Consider the following 21,687-nt stretch of genomic DNA (forward strand, 5'->3'; position numbering starts at 1 on the left):
AGTTTCTGATTAATTGTCTAATAAGAGAACAAGATTACCCGTCCAAAAATCAGGCCGAAATGAAAGCCCTGATGAAGTGGAGTAATAGTATAGCCGAGGGTAAGCACAAGACTATCGGTGCTATGGAGAGTATGTACAAGAAAATCCGTAAAGAAATAATAAAGTTACACGAACAACGTAAAGCAGCACAAGTAAACGAGAAAGAAAGTAACTCTGGTACTGAAGAGTTAGACGACGAGAATTCCGCCAGAATAGCGTATGTAGGACAACCTAGATTTCCAGATCGCCATTTACGTCTAGAACCCAAGTCTACGTTCCATCATCCAGTACCAGACCAAGGTTCTCTAGAACAAGTATTTCAAGCTACCGATCACATTCTGAAATCACGAATCGGTTACAGTGAGTTAAGTACTATGCATGAACAAGAACTAGCCCGATCAGCAGTCCGATGGATTACTGATTCTACCACTTTTCCAGACGAAATAGTGGCACAAATGTTTCTGAAAATGCCCCCAGCCGAGCAACGACTGGTGGGTATGTATATGATTCAGCACCTCATTACTCTGTATGAGGGTCAACATTCTGATCCAGGTCCGTTACATGATATCCTGAACGAGTTACTCCAGTATAGATGGAGAGGTCTAGGTACCGATTTAATTAGTGTCATTCTAGAACAGCGCCACAAATATAGAACGTTTCTGAACCCGCATTTTGTTCATGTCTCACCCCCAGAAAGTAAACCATTTTACATAGACAGACAGAATCCGTTACGAGAAGTCCACCCAGTTAGAGGAACGGGTGGCGAAATGCAGCGAGTGTTTGTATACACTCCGATCACAAAGATGGAACTTCTGGAGATGAATAAATTAATTCCCTGTCATGATAAAGATCCAGCAGGGTTCCATAGAGAATTAAAAGACATGCTCCGTATGGGAGAATACACGTATCCAGATATAATTAAAATGTTAAAGGTTCTGTTGCCCGCAGGGGTGTATGAAAAGCTCAAGGAAAAAGACTGGGAGGTGGGAGAGAAAAAGATCGATTGGGCAGTCCTAGAAGCTGAAGATAAGATACGAGTACCAGGTACCGGTCTCGGAGATAAATGTAAAGAATTACCTGAATTATTGATTCAAGTTTTACCCAGATTATTAACAACTAAAAAGGAAGACTGGGATGCAATCTCAGCCTGTAAACAGAAACAAGACGAAGATATTAGTGATTTTTATTCCAGATTTGAGAAATGTTTTAGCATCAACAGTGGCCTCAAGACAAGTAGTGAGTCATACCCTCACCTTTTTGTTACTAAATTAGTCGAGAATTCAAGTTCACCAATTAAAAATCGAGTTCTGAAAGTCGAAAGTACCTGGCAAGCTAATACCCCGTCCCAGATGTTGCAGATGCTCCAATACCACCAGAATAGAATCAGAGAAGAGCAAGAACATGAGAGAAAACGTATGAAAGACACGAAAATGAAAGTACTAGTTGCACAATCTGTTCCTCAAGACAGTCAGAAGAGGGGTCCAAATCAAGCCAGTCATCCTGCAGCTCCCGTTAAAGGGAATTGCAATTATTGTAAACAGCCAGGTCATTTTATAAACGAGTGTGCAGTTCTGAAACACAACATAGCTACTGGTAAGACTAAAGAAAGACCACGTCCGCCTAGACAAGAACAAGTTTCACAGACTCCTCAGTTACAGAATGCACCACAGACAGTTACAGCACCGCAGCCTATCGCTGCAACACAGCATGTCACACAGCAGATGTACCAGTATGCACAGTCTGAGTATCCAGAGTACCAGCAGTATTCATGAAACAGCCTAGAGAGGGAGGTAGGCTTGCCTCTCATCGAGATACCTGTAGATCAAGAAGGTCCCTATGTTCATAGTCAAGTATTAGGGAAAGACAGAAAGTTTTTGATTGATACAGGGGCAAGTAGGACCACAATTAGTCACGCCGAAGTTCCAGGGGCTCCGCTCTCAGGCTCAAGAAATGTTTCCCTTGGATTTTCAGGAAAGCCTATCGTAAATGAGATCTCAAAGCCAGTTTCTCTAGAAGTAGGTCCATTGTCCCGCACTACTGATCTGTTACTTACTAAGTCATGTCCAGAAAATCTATTAGGCATTAAGACACTGAAAGAATTAGGTGCAGTTATATGCTGTTCCCCAGAGGGAATACGATTGTTCCTACGTGACTTTAAGGGTCACTATGTATTACGAGATTTTGATTCAAGACTGTCTAATGTTCCGCAGCATCTATGGGCGCAAGGTCCAACTGATGTAGGTTACATGCAAATCACACCCTATCGTGTGACTCTCAAGCCAGGTGTAGTGTTACCACGAATCAGACAGTACAGATTGCCACCTGAGGCTGTAGCAGCCTTATCCAAAATTATTGACGAGCTTATTGCTCAAGGAGTGGTTGTAGAAACTGACTCCAATGTATGTAATTCTCCGATCATTCCAGTCATGAAACGTACTGATCCAAATGCACCCTCAGTATATCGATTAGTGATTGACCTACGAGAGCTTAATAAGTGTATTATTCCTCAGTACCCAGTTGTCCCAGACATCTCTTCCCTATTAACAGCCATTGATTCCGAAGCCACGTTCTTCACTGTCATAGACCTCAAGAACGCATTTTTCAGTGTCCCTATTCATCCAGACAGCCAGTTCCTTTTCGGATTTTGTTTAAATGGAAGGAGCTATATGTTCACACGAGCTCCTCAAGGTTTCACAGAAAGCCCTAGCATTTACAGTCAAGCACTTAAAAGACAACTAGACAACATTCACATGCCAACTGACACTGCCCTGCTCCAGTATGTCGATGATCTCCTGATCACAGCCCGTTCTGAACGTGCTTGCGAGCAAGCATCCCTTACAGTCTTGTATTTCCTAGCCGAGATGGGGCACAAGGTGTCCCCTTCTAAGCTTCAATTCTGTGTCCAGCAAGTGGTATACTTAGGACACTTACTGTCCAAGAGGGGTAGGCAGTTGACACCAGACCGTATCCAGTTAATAGCGAGTCTTCCTCAGCCCAAGACCCAGAAGGAGGTACGTGCTTTTATTGGCCTTACTTCTTATTGCAGACAATGGATTCCTCAGTATGCATTTCTAGCCAAACCACTGATACAGTTAACGACACAGGAGGCAGCCGTATCGACTGTTCTCCCTTGGACATCTGAACATACACTTAGTTTCAATGAGTTAAAGAAAGCTTTATGCCAAGCTCCAGTTCTAGCGACACCGAACTACAGTAAGCCTTTTACACTTTTCGTTACTGAACGCGAAGGTACAGCATTATCTGTTCTCACACAAGATCAAGCAGGACAATACAAGCCATGTGCTTATTTTTCGAGCACATTAGATCCTGTAGCCCAGGCTCTGCCTGCGTGCCTCAAGTCAGTTGCAGCCACAGCACTAGCTATCAGGCAAAGTGATTCCATAGTCTTAGGACATTTCCTGACAGTACAGGTTCCACACTCTGTGGAAGTTCTTTTGAACCGAACACAAACTCAGCACTTGACAATTGCACGTTTAACAGGTTATGAATTGACATTATTCCAGCCACACATAGAAATCAGACGCTGCAACATCCTTAATCCTGCTACACTGTTACCATCAGTTAATTCAAATCCAGCCACACATGATTGCGTGGAAGTAATTAACATTACGACAAAGCCAAGACAAGATCTGACAGATACTCCGTTACCAGACCCCGACCTGACACTTTATGTGGATGGTTCATGTATGAGAACAAGTACAGGAGAACTAGTCGCCGCGTATGCAGTGACTACTGACACTGAAGTTATTGAGACACACCGTATTGACACCCTGTCCGCTCAAGCAGCAGAGCTAGTTGCTCTGACACAAGCCTGCATACACGCCAAGAACTTGAAAGTTAATGTCTACACGGATTCACGTTACGCATTTGGAGTCGTACACGACTTCGGAGTGCTCTGGCAGGAGAGAGGTTTCATGACTTCTCATGGAACCAAGATTCAGCATGGTCTCCTTATTCAAGCTCTGTTAGATGCCATACACTTACCGACATCTATCGCTATCATGAAATGCAAAGCACATACGAAAGTTACTGACATTATTTCCCAAGGTAATGATCTAGCAGATCGCACAGCCAAGCTTACAGCACAGACTCCAGACATTCCAGTTAATCAGACACATACTCCAGATCCGACTACATGTATGACAGTTAAGGACCCTACACAAGATGTCATAGATATACAGTTACATGCTACTCCCGAAGAAATTAAGAAATGGTCCGAACAAGGAGGGGTCCAGACAGATCAAGGATGGTTAACGAAGGGTAGGGCAACATGGTTTCTCCCCGACTCTATGGTTCAAGTCATTATTAATACCGCACATAGTCCAGCACATTTAGGAGAAAAAGCTATGTTAGACAGTATCCAGAATATTTGGTTCAACAAACATTTACGAGCTGCAGCCAAGCAGAAAGTCCGTACCTGTATGATATGTTGTCAGTTTAATCCAGGTAAAAGTGTCCCGGTGGAACAAGGTGGATTCCAGCCCCCTGACCACCCTTTTGAAGTCCTCCAGATGGATTATATTCAGATGGAGCGATGTCGAGGTTTCAAGTATGTCCTTGTAGTTGTATGCGCTTTGTCCAGGTGGACAGAAGCATATCCAGTCCCAGATTACACAGCCGCGACCACTGCCAAGCAGTTGGTTCGTGAGTTCTTCCCCCGTTATGGACTCCCTAGAGTCGTATATTCTGACAACGGCCAGCCATTCTCATCTGAGTTGATGAAGCATGTTTCCCTTTTGTTGGGGTACCAGTGGAAGTTTCATTGTGTACGCCATCCTGAAGCAGCCGGTCTCGTAGAGAGACATAATCAGACTCTGAAAATCCGTATCGCTAAAGTATGCAAAGAAAAAGGTGTGGACTGGCTGGTAGCTCTACCAGTTGCTTTATTTTATATGCGCATGGTCGCACATTCCAGATCAGGTCTGTCCCCGTATGAGGTCGTATTCGGCCGCCCCCCAAATATGTGGGGTACTCCTAGACCCCGAAGTATTACCGATGTTTCAAGTAATATGCTGACAGATTACCTAGCTTCCTTGATGTCTGCCCTCAACTCATGTCGTTCACAGGTTGCCGCCGCATTTCCAGACAATACCGAGGTGGCACCGCATGAAATCGTTCCAGGATCCATGGTGTTGGTGAGGAATTTTGACAGATCAAGTCCGCTGGAGCCTCGCTGGAAGGAGCCCCGACAGGTCCTCCTCACCACCCGTACAGCCGTGAAGTTGGAAGGTCGCAAAGGCTGGGTGCACCTTTCTCATATAAAAAAGTTTTATGGACTGAAACCCGTCTTAAAGAACATTTCCCAGGATTTGAGGGATTGCCAAAGCGCCATTTTTAAGGACTGTCCCGCAAAAGACAATGTTACTACACCCCCCCTGTTAGAGAAAACTCCGCAACAGGAGTATAAGTTAAAACTCCGGTCTAGTAAAATAAGTCAGTCAGTTTGATTGTCTAAGTCCTCCCCTAGGTGAAACGGTTAGACTGTTTCTGACATGTATAAAATAGACCCCCATAGTGAGAGAGTCAGTCAAAACTCAATCCGATGTATCGTTTTTCTAAGTTTCATATTATTTCTCAGCATTATGATTTCCTGCACCAGTTATGCATTTTACCTGTATCTTCCAGTTCCTCATGTAAATATGTCTTCTAATGCTACTGTAGAGCACATGTTTAGTGACCTACCTCCCCATGAACTCTCTTACCGCCTCGCTATGCGAAATAATTCCTTTATCCGCATGTTACATTACTCACACCAGACCAGCAATGCCACTAATTGTTGGGTGTGTGGTCGACTCCCCCCTTTCCAGACACCGAAGGGAGTTCTGCCACTTTTTCCTTATCCATTTTCACATAATGGTTCGTGTGGAGCATGGTCCACGTTAACGTCATCCTCAACAGATATGTCTTTTCTTAACAGTACATGTTTTCCAGACAAGCAAGGTCTTCCCCACAGAACCGGGTTAGATCTAGAAAATGAAGTGTATAATTTAGGTAACTATTCTTCGAATTTCATGGTCCTGAATGTTCAGTCTGATACTACTCCAGACTTACCTGCTATTTCAGTATTACCAGTCAAAGGCGAATTATGTGTCCGAAATTATGGTTCTGTACATGTAGGACATAGTGATTGTACTACTATTGTCAAGTATAGTGACAGTGGGAAATCTATTTTCAAAGCTTCACGTCATTCTTATTTTATTTGTGGTCAAACTGCATATGTTCGTCTGCCCCTCGATTGGGAGGGAACCTGCTACATTGCCTTCCTACTGCCACCTGTTTTCCTAGCCCCATCTGATTATCACAGAAACACACATCTAGTACACATTAGACATAGAAGGGAGTCCCCAATTGTCGATTATACTGAAACTGCTCTAGAACAGTATACAGATTTCAACAGAGGTTTCTTCTTCTTTATAGGACCTATCCAGAATAGTAAACTGATCCGTAGGTTAACCAGAACCCTCGAAGCTGTAGTAAATGAGACTGCCTCTGCTCTAGGTAACTTAACCGAAGAGCAATCTGCTATGAGATTTGTCGTTTTACAGAATCGTCTCGTCCTTGACGTCATACTGGCCGATAGGGGCGGGGCCTGTAGAGTCATCGGATCTAGTTGCTGCATTTTCATTCCAAATAACGCGCCGTCTGTTTATTCAGCTATAACCAGACTCCATAAAATTGCCCATCTGATACACCAAGATCCAGGCACCTGGACATGGTCCGGTTGGTTCTGGAATATAATTTCCGCATGGGGATGGAAAATATTGTCCTTCCTAGGTATTGCAGTAGCGATCATATTCAGCTGCTGCCTCTGTATACAATGTGGCCCTGCGATTTGCGGCATTTGTGCTACCTCTTGTATTCCTAATCCCAAGCCCCGTTCTAAATCCCGTTCCAGGATAATTCGAGACGAGCAAATGATACTGTATGAAATGATAGATGGTATCATGAATATTGATGTTTCCTGATGGAAACGTAGTGACAAGGAGGGAATGTGGAAAAGTAAATTCTGCCATGTTCTGTGTCCCTACGTGTCATCCATCATATGTTATGTGTGCATGATTAAATATGCATATGTATTCCCTATGTTCGATTCAAGACGCAATTATAGTTGTGTCCACCTCTAGTATGCCAGTTTCCAGTTCTCGTGAATACTACGAATATCAGGTCTATGTAAAGCTACGTTGCCACGTTTCTCAGTGTGCACGTTATTCCATTATAAAGTCCCCGTTTCTAGGCCTCAAAAGGGCCTGGACACCAGATTCAGCTCCTGTCTCCTGAAACCTCGCTGAGGAGCGATACAGCCCCCACCTGTATCCTCGACCCTTCACTTACTTCCTGCCTCGCAGTGCCCGGCTCACCCTGGCTCTGCCTCTGAGTCTGCCAAGAATATGTTATGATTCCAGTTATCAGTTCAGTCCTCCTTCTCTGCATTCCTAAAGCTACTGAATCGCATCGATAGTTTCCGTCATTGTCTAGCCTTCACGTCTCCACGTTAGAGAAATACTGCATTTAATGGTCATTTAATATTCTTCATCTCCGCACTACATGTAGAATAATGCATGGTCCAGTCTTAGAATCAAGTTAGCCTTTCCCCTCCTGACTTCTAGTTTATATCAACATGTTCTCTAAACATCAGATACTAGATACTGCTTAGGTACATGTCGCCCTGACTCTCCAGACTTCAGTCTCTGCTCCTAGCACAGAGTTCATAGCCCCCAGCTTCTCCTAGTGATACGTCATTGCCAGCTTGCGCGCACCACCAGGTTAGAGGTCCCGGCTCCTTAGGTAGCCCCCTCCATGTTTCCGCCCCATTCATGACATATTCTGTTACGTTTGCATCACATGTCTATGTATACGCCCTGTTACACCCACTTTCACCCTTATCTTTCGCGACTGCTACGCGTCACGCCTATTGCTCCACCCACTGCTCCGCCTATCATATGTACTGTAATGCAACTGTTTTACTATATATGTTGTGCACTGTTATTAAAGCTAGCGCGCTCATCCCAGATCCAGCCCCGGCAGCTGCTGGGCCCTGCCATCCTATTCCTATGCAGGTTGTCCTGTTCCTGTCCTTTATGCTGTAATAAACCTGCGAAACTCCTACTACCTCGAATCTTGACTCTTATTTATTGAGCTATCTGTTATTCATTTATACATTCAAAAATAGGGTATTATTTATTTATTTACCACAGCAGGGTCTGCATTGCTTTGGAGTTCAGGGACAGGTTGCAGGGGTCGCGGGGTCTGCACTGCTTTGGAGTTCAGGGACAGGTTGTAGGGGTCTGCACTGCTTTGGAGTTCAGGGACATTTTGCAGGGGTCGTAGGGTCTGTATTCTGTCTTTGAGTTCAGGGTTCGCAGGGTGTGTATTCTGTCTGAGTTCAGGGACAGGTTGCAGGGTCTGGATTTTGTCTTGGAGTTCAGGGACAGGTTGCACAGGTCGCAGGGTCTGTATTCTGTCTTTGAGTTCAGGGACAGGTTGCAGGGGTCTCAGGGTCTGGATTCTGTCTTGGAGTTCAGGGGCAGGTTGCATGGGTCAGGGTCTGCAGTCTGTCTTGGAGTTCAGGGACAGGTTGCACGGGTCGCGGTCTGTATTCCGTCTTAGAGTTCAGGGGCAGGTTGCATGGGTCATAGGGTCTGCATTCTGTCTTTGAGTTCAGGGACAGGTTTCAGGGGTCTGCATTCTGTCTGAGTTCAGGGACAGGTTGCAGGGGTCGCAGGGTCTGCAGTCTGTCTTTGAGTTTAGGGAAAGGTTGCAGGTCGCAGGGTCTGCATTCTGTCTTTGAGTTCAGGGACAGGTTGCAGGGGTCGCAGGGTGTGTATTCTGTCTTTGAGTTCAGGGGCAGGTTGCAGGGGTCTAGATTCTGTCTTTGAGTTCAGGGGCAGGTTGCAGGGGTCTAGATTCTGTCTTGGAGTTCAGGGGCAGGTTGCAGGGTCTGCATTCTGTCTTTGAGTTCAGGGACAGGTTGCAGGGGTCGCAGGGTCTGGATTCTGTCTTTGAGTTCAGGGACAGGTCGCGGGGTCTGCATTGTCTTGGAGTTAAGGGGCAGATTGCAGGGGTCGCAGGGTCTGCATTCTGTCTTGGAGTTCAGGGGCAGGTTTCAGGGGTCGCAGGGTCTGCATTCTGTTTTTGAGTTCAGGGACCGGTTGCAGGGGTCGCAGGGTCTGCATTCTGTCTTGGAGTTCAGGGGCAGGTTTCAGGGGTCGCAGGGTCTGCATTCTGTTTTTGAGTTCAGGGACAGGTTGCAGGGGTCGCAGGGTCTGAATTCTGTCTTGGAGTTCAGGGGCAGGTTTCAGGGGTCGCAGGGTCTGCATTCTGTTTTTGAGTTCAGGGACAGGTCGCAGGGTGTGGATTCTGTCTTGGAGTTCAGGGGTAGGTTGTATTGTATTGTATTGGTGATTTGTAGAGCGCGTTGGCTACCCAGGGGCGTCCCAGCGCTATAAGAAAGAGTGAGTTGGGCTGAAGAGGCTGGAGTGAGAAGCTGGGTGAGGAGTTAGATTGGAATTTTACTGAAGAGCCAAGTTTTTAATAATTTACGGAAGGTGAGAAGGTTAGGTTCTGATCTGATAGGAAGGGGAAGGGAGTTCCAGATCCTGGCCAGGTTGTAGGAAAGCGAGCGGCCTCCACACCTGGCTTTCCTAATGCGTGGCACTGAGGCCAGGTGGGAGGTCGCCGATCTGAGTGGACGGGAAGGTAGGTAGGGTTTCACCAGGGGGGAATTAATGGAGGGGCCTGTATCCCAGTAGGATCGGTGTGCGATGCACATGCTCTTAAATTCAATTCTGGATCTCACCGGGAGCCAGTGAGGTCGCAGGGTCTGCATTCTGTCTTTGAGTTCAGGGACAGGTTGCAGGGGTCGCAGGGTCTGCATTGCTTTGGAGTTCAGGGAAAGGTTGCAGGGGTCGTGGGGGTCTGCATTGCTTTGGAGTTCAGGGACAGGTTGCAGGCCGCGGGGTCTGCATTGCTTTGGAGTTCAGGGACAGGTTGTAGGGGTCTGCACTGCTTTGGAGTTCAGGGACATTTTGCAGGGGTCGTAGGGTCTGTATTCTGTCTTTGAGTTCAGGGGCAGGTTGCAGGGGTCTAGATTCTGTCTTGGAGTTCAGGGGCAGGTTGCAGGGTCTGCATTCTGTCTTTGAGTTCAGGGACAGGTCGCGGGGTGTGCATTGTCTTGGAGTTCAGGGGCAGGTCGCAGGGTCTGCATTCAGTTCAGGGACAGGTTGCAGGGGTCGCAGGGTCTGGATTCTGTCTTGGAGTTCAGGGGCCGGTTTCAGGGGTCGCAGGGTCTGCATTGCTTTGGCGTTCAGTGACAGGTTGCACGGGTCGAAGGGTCTGCATTGCTTTGGAGTTCAGTGACAGATTGCACGGGTCGCGGGGTCTGCATTCTGTCTTTGAGTTCAGGGACAGGTTGCATGGGTCGCGGGGTCTGCATTCTGTCTTGGAGTTCAGGGACACGTTTTATGGGTCGCGGGGTCTGTATTCTCTTTTGGAGTTCAGGGACAGGTTGCACGTGTCGCAGGGTCAGCATTCTGTCTTGTAGTTCAGGGACAGGTTGCATGGGTCGCAGGGTCTGCATTGGAGTTCAGGGACAGGTTGCATGGGTCGCAAGGTCTGCATTCTGTCTTCCAGTTTAGGGAAATATGCAGGTCGCGGAGTCTGCATTCTGTCTTGGAGTTCAGGGACAGGTCGCAGGGTCTGCATTCTGTCTTGGAGTTCAGGGACAGGTTGCATGGGTCGCAGGGTCTGCATTCTGTCTTGGAGTTCAAGGACGGGTCGCAGGGTCTGCATTCTGTCTTGGAGTTCAAGGACGGGTTGCATGGGTCCTCAGGGTATGCATTCTGTCTTGGAGTTCAGGGACAGGTTGCGCGGGTCACAGGGTCTGCATTCTGTCTTGGAGTTCAGGGGCAGGTTGCATGGGTCGGGGTCTGCAGTCTGTCTTGGAGTTCAGGGACAGGTTGCACGGGTCGCGGGTCTGTATTCCGTCTTAGAGTTCAGGGGCAGGTTGCACGGGTCATAGGGTCTGCATTCTGTCTTTGAGTTCAGAGACAGGTTGCAGGGGTCTGCATTCTGTCTTTGAGTTCAGGGACAGGTTGCATGAGTCGCGGGGTCTGCATTCTGTCTTGGAGTTCAGGGACAGGTTGCAGGGGTCGCAGGGTCTGCAGTCTGTCTAGGAGTTCAGGGATAGGTCGCAGGGTCTGCATTCTGTCTTGGAGTTCAGGGACAGGTTGCACGGGTCGCAGGGTCTGCATTCTGTCTGAGTTCAGGGACAGGTTGCACGGGTCGCGGGGTCTGCATTCTGTCTTTGAGTTTAGGGAAAGGTTGCAGGTCGCAGGGTCTGCATTCTGTCTTTGAGTTTAGGGAAAGGTTGCAGGTCGCGGGGTCTGCATTCTGTCTTGGAGTTCAGAGACAGGTTGCACGGGTCGCGGGGTCTGCATCCTGTCTTCGAGTTCAGGGACAGGTTGCACGGGTCGCAGGGTCTGCATTGCTTTGGCGTTCAGTGACAGGTTGCACGGGTCGCGGGTCTGTATTCAGTCTTAGAGTTCAGGGGCAGGTTGCACGGGTCATAGGGTCTGCATTCTGTCTTTGAGTTCAGGGACAGGTTGCAGGGGTCTGCATTCTGTCTTGGAGTTCAGGGGCAGGTTGCACGGGTCGCAAGGTCTGCATTCTGTCTTTGAGTTCAGGGACAGGTTCCAGGGGTCGCGGGATCTGCATTCTGTCTTTGAGTTCAGGGACAGGTTGCATGGGTCGAGGGGTCTGCATTCTGTCTTGGAGTTCAGGGACAGGTTGCATGGGTCCTCTGGGTCTGCATTCTGTCTTGGAGTTCAGGGACAGGTTGCACGGGTCGCAGGGTCAGCTGTCTGTCTGAGTTCAGGGACAGGTTGCGGGTCTGCATTCTGCCTGAGTTCAGGGACAGGTCGCATGGGTCGGGGTCTGCAGTCTGTCTTGGAGTTCAGGGGCAGGTTGCACGGGTCATAGGGTCTGCATTCTGTCTTTGAGTTCAGGGACAGGTTGCATGGGTCTGCGTTCTGTCTTGGAGTTCAGGGACAAGTTGCAAGGGTCGCAGGATCTGCATTCTGTCTTTCAGTTTAGGGAAATATGCAGGTCGCGGAGTCTGCATTCTGTCTTGGAGTTCAGGGACAGGTTGCACGGGTCACGGGGTCTGCATTCTGTCTTGGAGTTCAGGGACAGGTTGCACGGGTCGCAGGGTCTGCATTGCTTTGGCGTTCAGTGACAGGTTGCGGGTCTGTATTCTGTCTTTGAGTTAAGGGACAGGTTGCAGGGGTCGCTGGGTCTGCATTCTGTCTTGGAGTTCAGGGTCAGGTCACGGGTCTGCATTCTGCCCGAGTTCAGGGACAGGTTGCACGGGTCGCAGGGTCTGCATTCTGTCTGAGTTCAGGGACAGGTCGCGGGTCTGCATTCTGTCTTGGAGTTCAGGGACAGGTTGCATGGGTCGCAGGGTCTGCATTCTGTCTTGGAGTTCAGGGACAAGTTGAAGGGGTCGCAAGGTCTGCATTCTGTCTTGAAGTACAGGGACGGGTCGCGGGGACTGCATTCTGTCTTGGAGTTCAGGGACAGGTTGCAGGGTCTGCAGTCCGTCTTGGAGTTCAGGGACAGGTTGCATGGGTCACAGGGTCTGCAGTCTGTCTTGGAGTTCTGGGACAGGTTGCACGGGTCGCGGGGTCTGTATCCGGTCTTCGACTTCAGGGACAGGTCGCGGGGTCTGCATTCTGTCTGAGTTCAGGGAAAGGTTGCACGTGTCGCAGGGTCAGCATTCTGTCTTGTAGTTCAGGGACAGGTTGCATGGGTCGCAGGGTTTGCATTGGAGTTCAGGGACAGGTTGCATGGGTCACATGGTCTGCATCCTGTTTTGGAGTTCAGGGACAGGTCGCAGGGTCTGCATTCTGTCTTGGAGTTCAGGGACAGGTCGCGGGTCTGCATTCTGTCTTGGAGTTCAGGGACAGGTTGCATGGGTCGCAGGGTCTGCATTCTGTCTTTGAGTTTAGGGAAAGGTTGCATGTCGCGGGGTCTGCATTCTGTCTTGGAGTTCAGAGACAGGTTGCACGGGTCGCGGGGTCTGCATTCTGTTTTGGAGTTCAGGGACAGGTTGTAGGGGTCGCGGGGTCTGCATTCTGTCTTGGAGTTCAGGGACAGGTTGTAGGGGTCGCGGGGTCTGCATTCTGTCTTGGAGTTCAGGGACAGGTTGCACGGGTCGCATGGTCTGCATTGCTTTGGCGTTCAGTGACAGGTTGCACGGGTCGCGGGGTCTGCATTCTGTCTTTGAGTTCAGGGACAGGTTGCATGGGTCCTCGGGGTCTGCATTCTGTCTTGGAGTTCAGGGACAGGTTGCACGGGTCATAGGGTCTGCATTCTGTCTGAGTTCAGGGACAGGTTGCATGGGTCTGCGTTCTGTCTTGGAGTTCAGGGACAAGTTGCAAGGGTCGCAGGATCTGCATTCTGTCTTTCAGTTTAGGGAAATATGCAGGTCGCGGAGTCTGCATTCTGTCTTGGAGTTCAGGGACAGGTTGCACGGGTCGCATGGTCTGCATTGCTTTGGCGTTCAGTGACAGGTTGCACGGGTCGCGGGGTCTGCATTCTGGCTTTGAGTTCAGGGACAGGTTGCACGGGTCGCAGGGTCTGCATTGCTTTGGCGTTCAGTGACAGGTTGCACGGGTCGCAGGGTCTGTATTCTGTCTTTGAGTTCAGGGACAGGTTGCAGGGGTCGCAGGGTCTGGATTCTGTCTTGGAGTTCAGGGACAGGTTGCACGGGTCGCAGGGTCTGTATTCTGTCTTGGCGTTCAGGGACAGGTTGCGGGGTGTGTATTCTGTCTTTGAGTTCAGGGACAGGTCACGGGGTCTGCATTCTGTCTGAGTTCAGGGAAAGGTTGCACGTGTCGCAGGGTCAGCATTCTGTCTTGTAGTTCAGGGACAGGTTGCATGGGTCGCAGGGTTTGCATTGGAGTTCAGGGACAGGTTGCATGGGTCACAGGGTCTGCATCCTGTCTTGGAGTTCAGGGACAGGTCGCGGGTCTGCATTCTGCCTGAGTTCAGGGACAGGTTGCACGGGTCGCAGGGTCTGCATTCTGTCTTGGAGTTCAGAGACAGGTTGCACGGGTCGCGGGGTCTGCATTCTGTTTTGGAGTTTAGGGACAGGTTGCGGGTCTGCATTCTGTCTTTGAGTTCAGGGACAGGTTGCATGGGTCTGCGTTCTGTCTTGGAGTTCAGGGACAGGTTGCATGGGTCTGCGTTCTGTCTTGGAGTTCAGGGACAGGTTGCACGGGTCATAGGGTCTGCATTCTGTCTTTTAGTTTAGGGACAGGTTGCACGGGTCGCAGGTTCTGCATTCCGTCTTTGAGTTCAGGGACAGGTTGCACGGGTCGCGGGGTCTGCATTCTGTTTTGGAGTTCAGGGACAGGTTGTAGGGGTCGCGGGGTCTGCATTCTGTCTTGGAGTTCAGGGACAGGTTGCACGGGTCGCAGGGTCTGCATTGCTTTGGCGTTCAGGGACAGGTTGCAGGGGTAGCGGGGTCGCATTCTGTCTTGGAGTTCAGGGGCAGGTTGCACGGGTCGGAGGTTCTGCATTCTGTCTTTGAGTTCAGGGACAGGTTGCATTGGTCGCGGGATCTGTATTCTGTCTTGGAGTTCAGGGGTAGGTTGCACGGGTCGCGGGGTCTGCATTCTGTCTTGGAGTTCAGGGACAGGTTGCACGGGTCTGCATTCTGTCTTGGAGTTCAGGGACAGGTTGCACGGGTCGCAGGGTCTGCATTGCTTTGGCGTTCAGTGACAGGTTGCACGGGTCGCGGGGTCTGCATTCTGGCTTTGAGTTCAGGGACAGGTTGTAGGGGTAGCGGGGTCTGCATTCTGTCTTGGAGTTCAGGGGCAGGTTGCACGGGTCATAGGGTCTGCATTCTGTCTGAGTTCAGGGACAGGTTGCAGGGGTCGCGGGGTCTGCATTCTGTCTTGGAGTTCAGGGTCAGGTCGCGGGTCTGCATTCTGTCTTGGAGTTCAGGGACAGGTTGCAGAGGTCGCAGGGTCTGGATTCTGTCTTGGAGTTCAGGGGCGGAGTTCAGGGGCGGGTTTCAGGGGTCGCAGGGTCTGCATTCTGTTTTTGAGTTCAGGGACAGGTCGCGGGGTCTGCATTGTCTTGGAGTTCAGGGGCAGGTTTCAGGGGTCGCAGGGTCTGCATTCTGTTTATGAGTTCAGGGACAGGTTGCAGGGGTCGCAGGGTGTGGATTCTGTCTTGGAGTTCAGGGGTAGGTTGTATTGTATTGTATGTATTGTATTGGTGATTTGTAGAGCGCGTTGGCTACCCAGGGGCGTCCCAGCGCTATAAGAAAGAGTGAGTTGGGCTGAAGAGGCTGGAGTGAGAAGCTGGGTGAGGAGTTAGATTGGAATTTTACTGAAGAGCCAAGTTTTTAATAATTTACGGAAGGTGAGAAGGATAGGTTCTGATCTGATAGGAAGGGGATTCCAGATCCTGGCCAGGTTGTAGGAAAGCGAGCGGCCTCCACACCTGGCTTTCCTAATGCGTGGCACTGAGGCCAGGTGGGAGGTCGCCGATCTGAGTGGACGGGAAGGTAGGTAGGGTTTCACCAGGGGGGAATTAATGGAGGGGCCTGTATCCCAGTAGGATCGGTGTGCGATGCACATGCTCTTAAATTCAATTCTGGATCTCACCGGGAGCCAGTGAGGTCGCAGGGTCTGCATTCTGTCTTTGAGTTCAGGGACAGGTTGCAGGGGTCGCAGGGTCTGGATTCTGTCTTGGAGTTCAGGGACAGGTTGCAGGGGTTGCAGGGTCTGCATTGCTTTGGAGTTCAGGGAAAGGTTGCAGGGGTCGTGGGGGTCTGCATTGCTTTGGAGTTCAGGGACAGGTTGCAGGCCGCGGGGTCTGCATTGCTTTGGAGTTCAGGGACAGGTTGTAGGGGTCTGCACTGCTTTGGAGTTCAGGGACAGGTTGCAGGGGTCGCAGGGTCTGGATTCTGTCTTTGAGTTCTGGGACAGGTTGCAGGGGTCGCAGGGTCTGGATTCTGTCTTGGAGTTCAGGGACAGGTTGCACGGGTCGCAGGGTCTGCATTCTGTCTTGGAGTTCAGGGACAGGTTGCACGGGTCGCGGGGTCTGCATTCTGTCTTGGACTTCGGGGACAGGTTGCATGGGTCCTCTGGGTCTGCATTCTGTCTTGGAGTTCAGGGACAGGTTGCACGGGTCGCAGGGTCTACATTGCTTTGGCGTTCAGTGACAGGTTGCACGGGTCGCGGGGTCTGCATTCTGGCTTTGAGTTCAGGGACAGGTTGTAAGGGTAGCGGGGTCTGCATTCTGTCTTGGAGTTCAGGGGCAGGTTGCACGGGTCATAGGGTCTGCATTCTGTCTTTGAGTTCAGGGACAGGTTGCAGGGGTCGCGGGGTCTGCGTTCTGTCTTGGAGTTCAGGGTCAGGTCGCGGGTCTGCATTCTGTCTTGGAGTTCAGGGACAGGTTGCAGGGGTCGCAGGGTCTGGATTCTGTCTTGGAGTTCAGGGGCGGAGTTCAGGGGCGGGTTTCAGGGGTCGCAGGGTCTGCATTCTGTTTTTGAGTTCAGGGACAGGTCGCAGGGTCTGCATTGTCTTGGAGTTCAGGGACAGGTTGCAGGGGTCGCAGGGTCTGAATTCTGTCTTGGAGTTCAGGGGCAGGTTTCAGGGGTCGCAGGGTCTGCATTCTGTTTTTGAGTTCAGGGACAGGTTGCAGGGGTCGCAGGGTGTGGATTCTGTCTTGGAGTTCAGGGGTAGGTTGTATTGTATTGTATGTCTTGTATTGGTGATTTGTAGAGCGCGTTGGCTACCCAGGGGCGTCCCAGCGCTATAAGAAAGAGTGAGTTGGGCTGAAGAGGCTAGAGTGAGAAGCTGGGTGAGGAGTTAGATTGGAATTTTACTGAAGAGCCAAGTTTTTAATAATTTACGGAAGGTGAGAAGGTTAGGTTCTGATCTGATAGGAAGGGGAAGGGAGTTCTAGATCCTGGCCAGGTTGTAGGAAAGCGAGCGGCCTCCACACCTGGCTTTCCTAATGCGTGGCACTGAGGCCAGGTGGGAGGTCGCCGATCTGAGTGGACGGGAAGGTAGGTAGGGTTTCACCAGGGGGGAATTAATGGAGGGGCCTGTATCCCAGTAGGATCGGTGTGCGATGCACATGCTCTTAAATTCAATTCTGGATCTCACCGGGAGCCAGTGATGTCGCAGGGTCTGCATTCTGTCTTTGAGTTCAGGGACAGGTTGCAGGGGTCGCAGGGTGTGTATTCTGTCTTTGAGTTCTGGGACAGGTTGCACGGGTCGCAGGGTCTGCATTCTGTCTTTGAGTTCAGGGACAGGTTGCAGGGGTCGCAGTGTCTGGATTCTGTCTTGGAGTTCAGGGGCAGGTTGCATGGGTCATAGGGTCTGCATTCTGTCTTTTAGTTTAGGGACAGGTTGCACGGGTCGCAGGTTCTGCATTCTGTCTTTGAGTTCAGGGACAGGTTGCAGGGGTAGAGGGGGTCTGCATTCTGTCTTGGAGTTCAGGGGCAGGTTGCATGGGTCGCAGGTTCTGCATTCTGTCTTTGAGTTCAGGGACAGGTTGCATTGGTCGCGGGATCTGTATTCTGTCTTGGAGTTCAGGGGTAGGTTGCACGGGTCGCGGGGTCTGCATTCTGTCTTTGAGTTCAGGGACAGGTTGCAGGGGTCGCGGGGTCTGCATTCTGTCTTGGAGTTCAGGGACAGGTTGCATTGGTCGCGGGATCTGTATTCTGTCTTGGAGTTCAGGGGTAGGTTGCACGGGTCATAGGGTCTGCATTCTGTCTTTGAGTTCAGGGACAGGTTGCAGGGGTCGCGGGGTCTGCATTCTGTCTTGGAGTTCAGGGTCAGGTCGCGGGTCTGCATTCTGCCTGAGTTCAGGGACAGGTCGCGGGTCTGCATTCTGTCTTTGAGTTCAGGGACAGGTTGCACGGGTCGCGGGGTCTGCATTCTGTCTTTGAGTTCAGGGACAGGTTGCATGGGTCCTCGGGGTCTGCATTCTGTCTTGGAGTTCAGGGACAGGTTGCACAGGTCATAGGGTCTGCATTCTGTCTTTTAGTTTAGGGACAGGTTGCACGGGTCGCAGGGTCTGTATTCTGTCTTTGAGTTCAGGGACAGGTTGCAGGGGTCGCGGGGTCTGCATTCAGTCCTGGAGTTCATTCACTCATGCTCGTTCTTGGCTCTGGTCGGTGTTACTTGGGCTCCATGTGTGCTCCAGATGAAGCCCTCCAGCTCTTACTTTCATAGGAGGAGCTCCAGGTATCTGGAGTGAGGGTCTCACGGTGATAACGAGGCCACATTTGTGAAGATCATCCCAGCTTTGTATGGGGGGGGGGCGCCCCCTGCTCAGCCTCTAGACCCGGCCCTGAGATCCAGCAGACAAATAACAGAGCCAAGGCTGCTTCGGGGGCTGTGGACACACTCTGAGCACAGACTCCGCCGCGGGGGGCCTGGGGCGCAGGAGGGCTGGGGGGGGGGGGGCACGGCTCCCCCCACGGAGGGGAAGGGAGAAGGCCGGCTCCGTGGTCATGGGACAGCGTGAGCACCCCCGGCTCAGGCACCCCCGCCTCAGGCAGGCTCGGCCGCCCCTTACCTCTCGGTGCCTCGAGGCCGCCCAGGCGCTGTGCTCAGTCCCGCTCCGGAAGTGCAGGTCCCCTCGGCGGCAGCGGGCGGCGCTCTGCCCTCCCACCCTCCTCGTTACCCCGTACCTAGTATACGCTCTGGCATCTTTCCTCTCTCTATGGTGCGGTGTCGGAAAATGAAGAACTGCGCATGTGCGCCCTTTCACGTGCCCTCTGTCAATGTACCACCCAGCATATGTAAGATGCCGGACGCGCATGCGTATCCTTGTGTTGTCACGCGCGGCGCCATCTTAGGGACATACCCTTGCGTTCTTTGCTTTGTTTACTTCCGTCTGCGCATACACGTCTCTGCCGGCGCAGTGACGTGCGCAAGCGCATCCTTGTTTTGTCACGAGCGGCGCCATCTTATGTGTTTACATCGGTCTGCGCATGCGCTCGTCTGCCGGCGCAGTGACGTGCGCATGCGCGTCTGGGAGGTGGTTTCATAACTTAGGTGCTGCACTGACAGAGTCCCCCGACCTTGGACCATGGCCGCCCTGAGCTCCGCGTCCAGAGCCCTGCGGCAGCGGCTGAGCCGCCCCCGGGGGCCGGTGAGTACCCTGGGGCTGACGGGGGAGGGGCAGCATGCAGGTGGGAGGGGCCCTCTCTCCATGCCACTGGGGTCAAGCTAGCCTGGCTCATGAGGGGGGGGTATACCCTGGAGTATCCTGGCTTTGAGGGTCCCTGATGCTCTGCCAGTGGAGTGTTCCATGAGGGACTTGCTGGTGACTGTTTGCACCTTGATCTATGGCTGACTTTTGCACCCTAGTCTAGGAACTTTGTCCTCTTGTTAAAAAATAGACTTATATTAGGAGCCTGGACACTGGACCTTTATAGCTCCTTGGTCCCCCCCCTCTTTGTTAAATATGACATAGCATGATGTCAGTTGAGAGGGGCTGAGCAGCATGCTGGCTGCTCCTGATGGGGTCTAGTATTGGACTTAACTGTATGACCTGTAACAAACTACACAGGGGCCCAGTGACCGCACACTATGCGCACCCACACTGATGCACTCCGAGGTAACGTGAAGAAAAACAACAAATTAAGCTGTAAACCTCGCAAATCCAATAAATCTCAGCTGGCATAGAAAGAGTGCCTTGTTGACTAGTGGTAGAAGCAATAGTGGTAACACTTGAAACACGTGGAAAAATGTCACTGTTGGGGAAAGATGCATCACTCAGCGCCGTGTGTAGTTAAAAGCCATTCTGTAAACAAATTGAAGAGTCTCACCAAAAGACTGTCTCGATGACAACGGTTTCCCTTGTAAAACCCGATGATGGGAAGATTGCAAAACATCTCGTCCGTAGATTGTCAGTCACTCGCCAAATGTATATAGAAAGAAAAAATAGAGGTTGAGAGCATCAGCATCTGTACACTGAAATAAGACAGTACCTTAAGTTTATTTTATTTATTTATTTTATGCGTTTTTCTATAGCGCGGACTTTACCCGAAGGACGGTGTCGGAGCGCTTCACAATAGGAACTAATACATGAGGAGAACATTACAAAAACAAACATTAAGTTACATGAGGCAAAAATGACAATTGTGAGCAAACAAAATACAATAGGTAGCAAACGGTGCATTACAGGAGGAGAAAGTGACGTGTGCAGGCTACAAAAGCGTACAAAGTACAAGTAGAGGTATAATACAGCAATAAATGGCAGACACTCAAACACAAGAACAAACGTTACGTAGGCAATGGTGGCACTTGTGCAAGTATCGAAAGCAAACAAAATGTAAGAGGTAGCAAACAGTGTGTTACAAGAGACAAGTGACGTGTGCATGTTACAAACGAGTATCAAACACAGATAGAAGGATAATACTGCAATAGCTGTCAGAACACAGTGGGAAGGCACTTCCATAGTCATGGAGAAAAGGATTCACTATAATGGAGGGTCTTCCTTCAGACAATAGAGAGGGCATGAATTACATTGGAAGTGTCTTTGAAGGAGGAGAACTTTGAGGTCCGTTTTGAAGGCCTGGGAGGAGGTGGTGGTCCGGAGCTGGGGCGGAAGTGAGTTCCAGATTCTCACCGCGTTGCCTGAAAAGGATTGGGCCATCGATCTTTCCTTCTTGAAAGTGGGAGGTTCAAGCAGTACATTTTCTGTATTCCGTGATAGTCTAGAGCCTCCTGAGAGTTTCAGTTTATTCGCCAGGTAGCGCGGAGAGGAGGAGTGCAAGGCTTTGTGGGTGATACGGGCAGTCTTGTAGATAGCTCTTGCCTCGATGGGAAGCCAGCGGAGGGTGGATAGCATGGGTGTGATGTGGTCGCTTTTTTTGGCCCCATAAATGAAGCGAGCTGCTGAATGGAGAATATATTTAAGGGGGGACAGGTGGGATTTGGGAAGGCTAGTGAGAAGAGAATTGCAGTAGTCCAGTCTGGAGAGGACCAGCGATTGGACTAGAGTTTTAAGGTCTTTCTCCGGGAAGAAGCGACGATTTCCCCAAAGAAGGCGCGGTTGGTATCGAGCAGACTTTGCAATGGAGTTGATGTGGGAGATTAGATTGAGTTTTTTGTCGAGTATGACACCCAGGGATTTTGCGCTGTCAACAGTGATGGGTTTATTGTTAAGTAGATTCATCTGATCCATCCATGTTTGCACCGGGGGAGGAGAGAGTGAGGAGGTGAGGAGGAGAAATTCAGTTTTGGAGGGATTCAGAATCAGTTGATGTGTTGACATCCAGTTTTGAATGGAGTCCAGAGTCAAGCTTAGGACGGAGAGATCGTGAGTGGAGGCAACTTTGAGGTAGATTTGAGTGTCGTCTGTGTAGAGATGATAGTGGACCCCAGCTTTACTTAGGAGATCTCCCAGTGGTTCTAAATAGAGATTGAACAGTGTGGGTGCAAGTAAAGAGCCTTGAGGAACACCTTGACCTACCGCCGAAGGAGGTGAAAGACTGTTCGCTATTTTGATCACTTGGGATCTATCGGAGAGGACGGAAGCAAACCATTTAAGCACAGTGCCCTCTGTGCCCATTCTCTGTTGAAGAGTGTT

At 50.5% G+C, this 21,687-nt stretch overlaps 2 protein-coding genes across 3 annotated transcripts in view; one reads left to right on the forward strand and one right to left on the reverse strand.

The window, feature by feature from the left end:
* CCDC127 (coiled-coil domain containing 127) overlaps window positions 1-18,893 on the reverse strand; it is a 110,125-nt gene extending 91,232 nt beyond the window's left edge. The window contains exon 1 of one of the 2 annotated variants that reach the window (XM_078640240.1): window positions 18,779-18,893. In XM_078640240.1, coding sequence (XP_078496366.1) covers window positions 18,779-18,797 — 19 coding nt within the window. In that variant the 5' untranslated portion in view covers window positions 18,798-18,893. Of the gene's footprint in view, window positions 1-18,663 lie in introns of both variants that reach the window. The other variant, XM_078640241.1, reaches the window with a different exon arrangement.
* A 196-nt stretch (window positions 18,894-19,089) lies between these two features.
* The window catches only part of SDHA (succinate dehydrogenase complex flavoprotein subunit A), a 153,624-nt gene continuing 151,026 nt past the window's right edge, over window positions 19,090-21,687 (forward strand). The window contains exon 1 of the mRNA XM_078640242.1: window positions 19,090-19,242. Within this exon, the coding sequence (XP_078496368.1) occupies window positions 19,180-19,242 (63 nt within the window). The 5' untranslated portion in view covers window positions 19,090-19,179. The remainder of the gene's footprint in view (window positions 19,243-21,687) is intronic.

This window comes from Lissotriton helveticus, chromosome 4_2 (assembly GCF_964261635.1).
Source record: "Lissotriton helveticus chromosome 4_2, aLisHel1.1, whole genome shotgun sequence".
Lineage (NCBI taxonomy): Eukaryota > Metazoa > Chordata > Amphibia > Caudata > Salamandridae > Lissotriton > Lissotriton helveticus.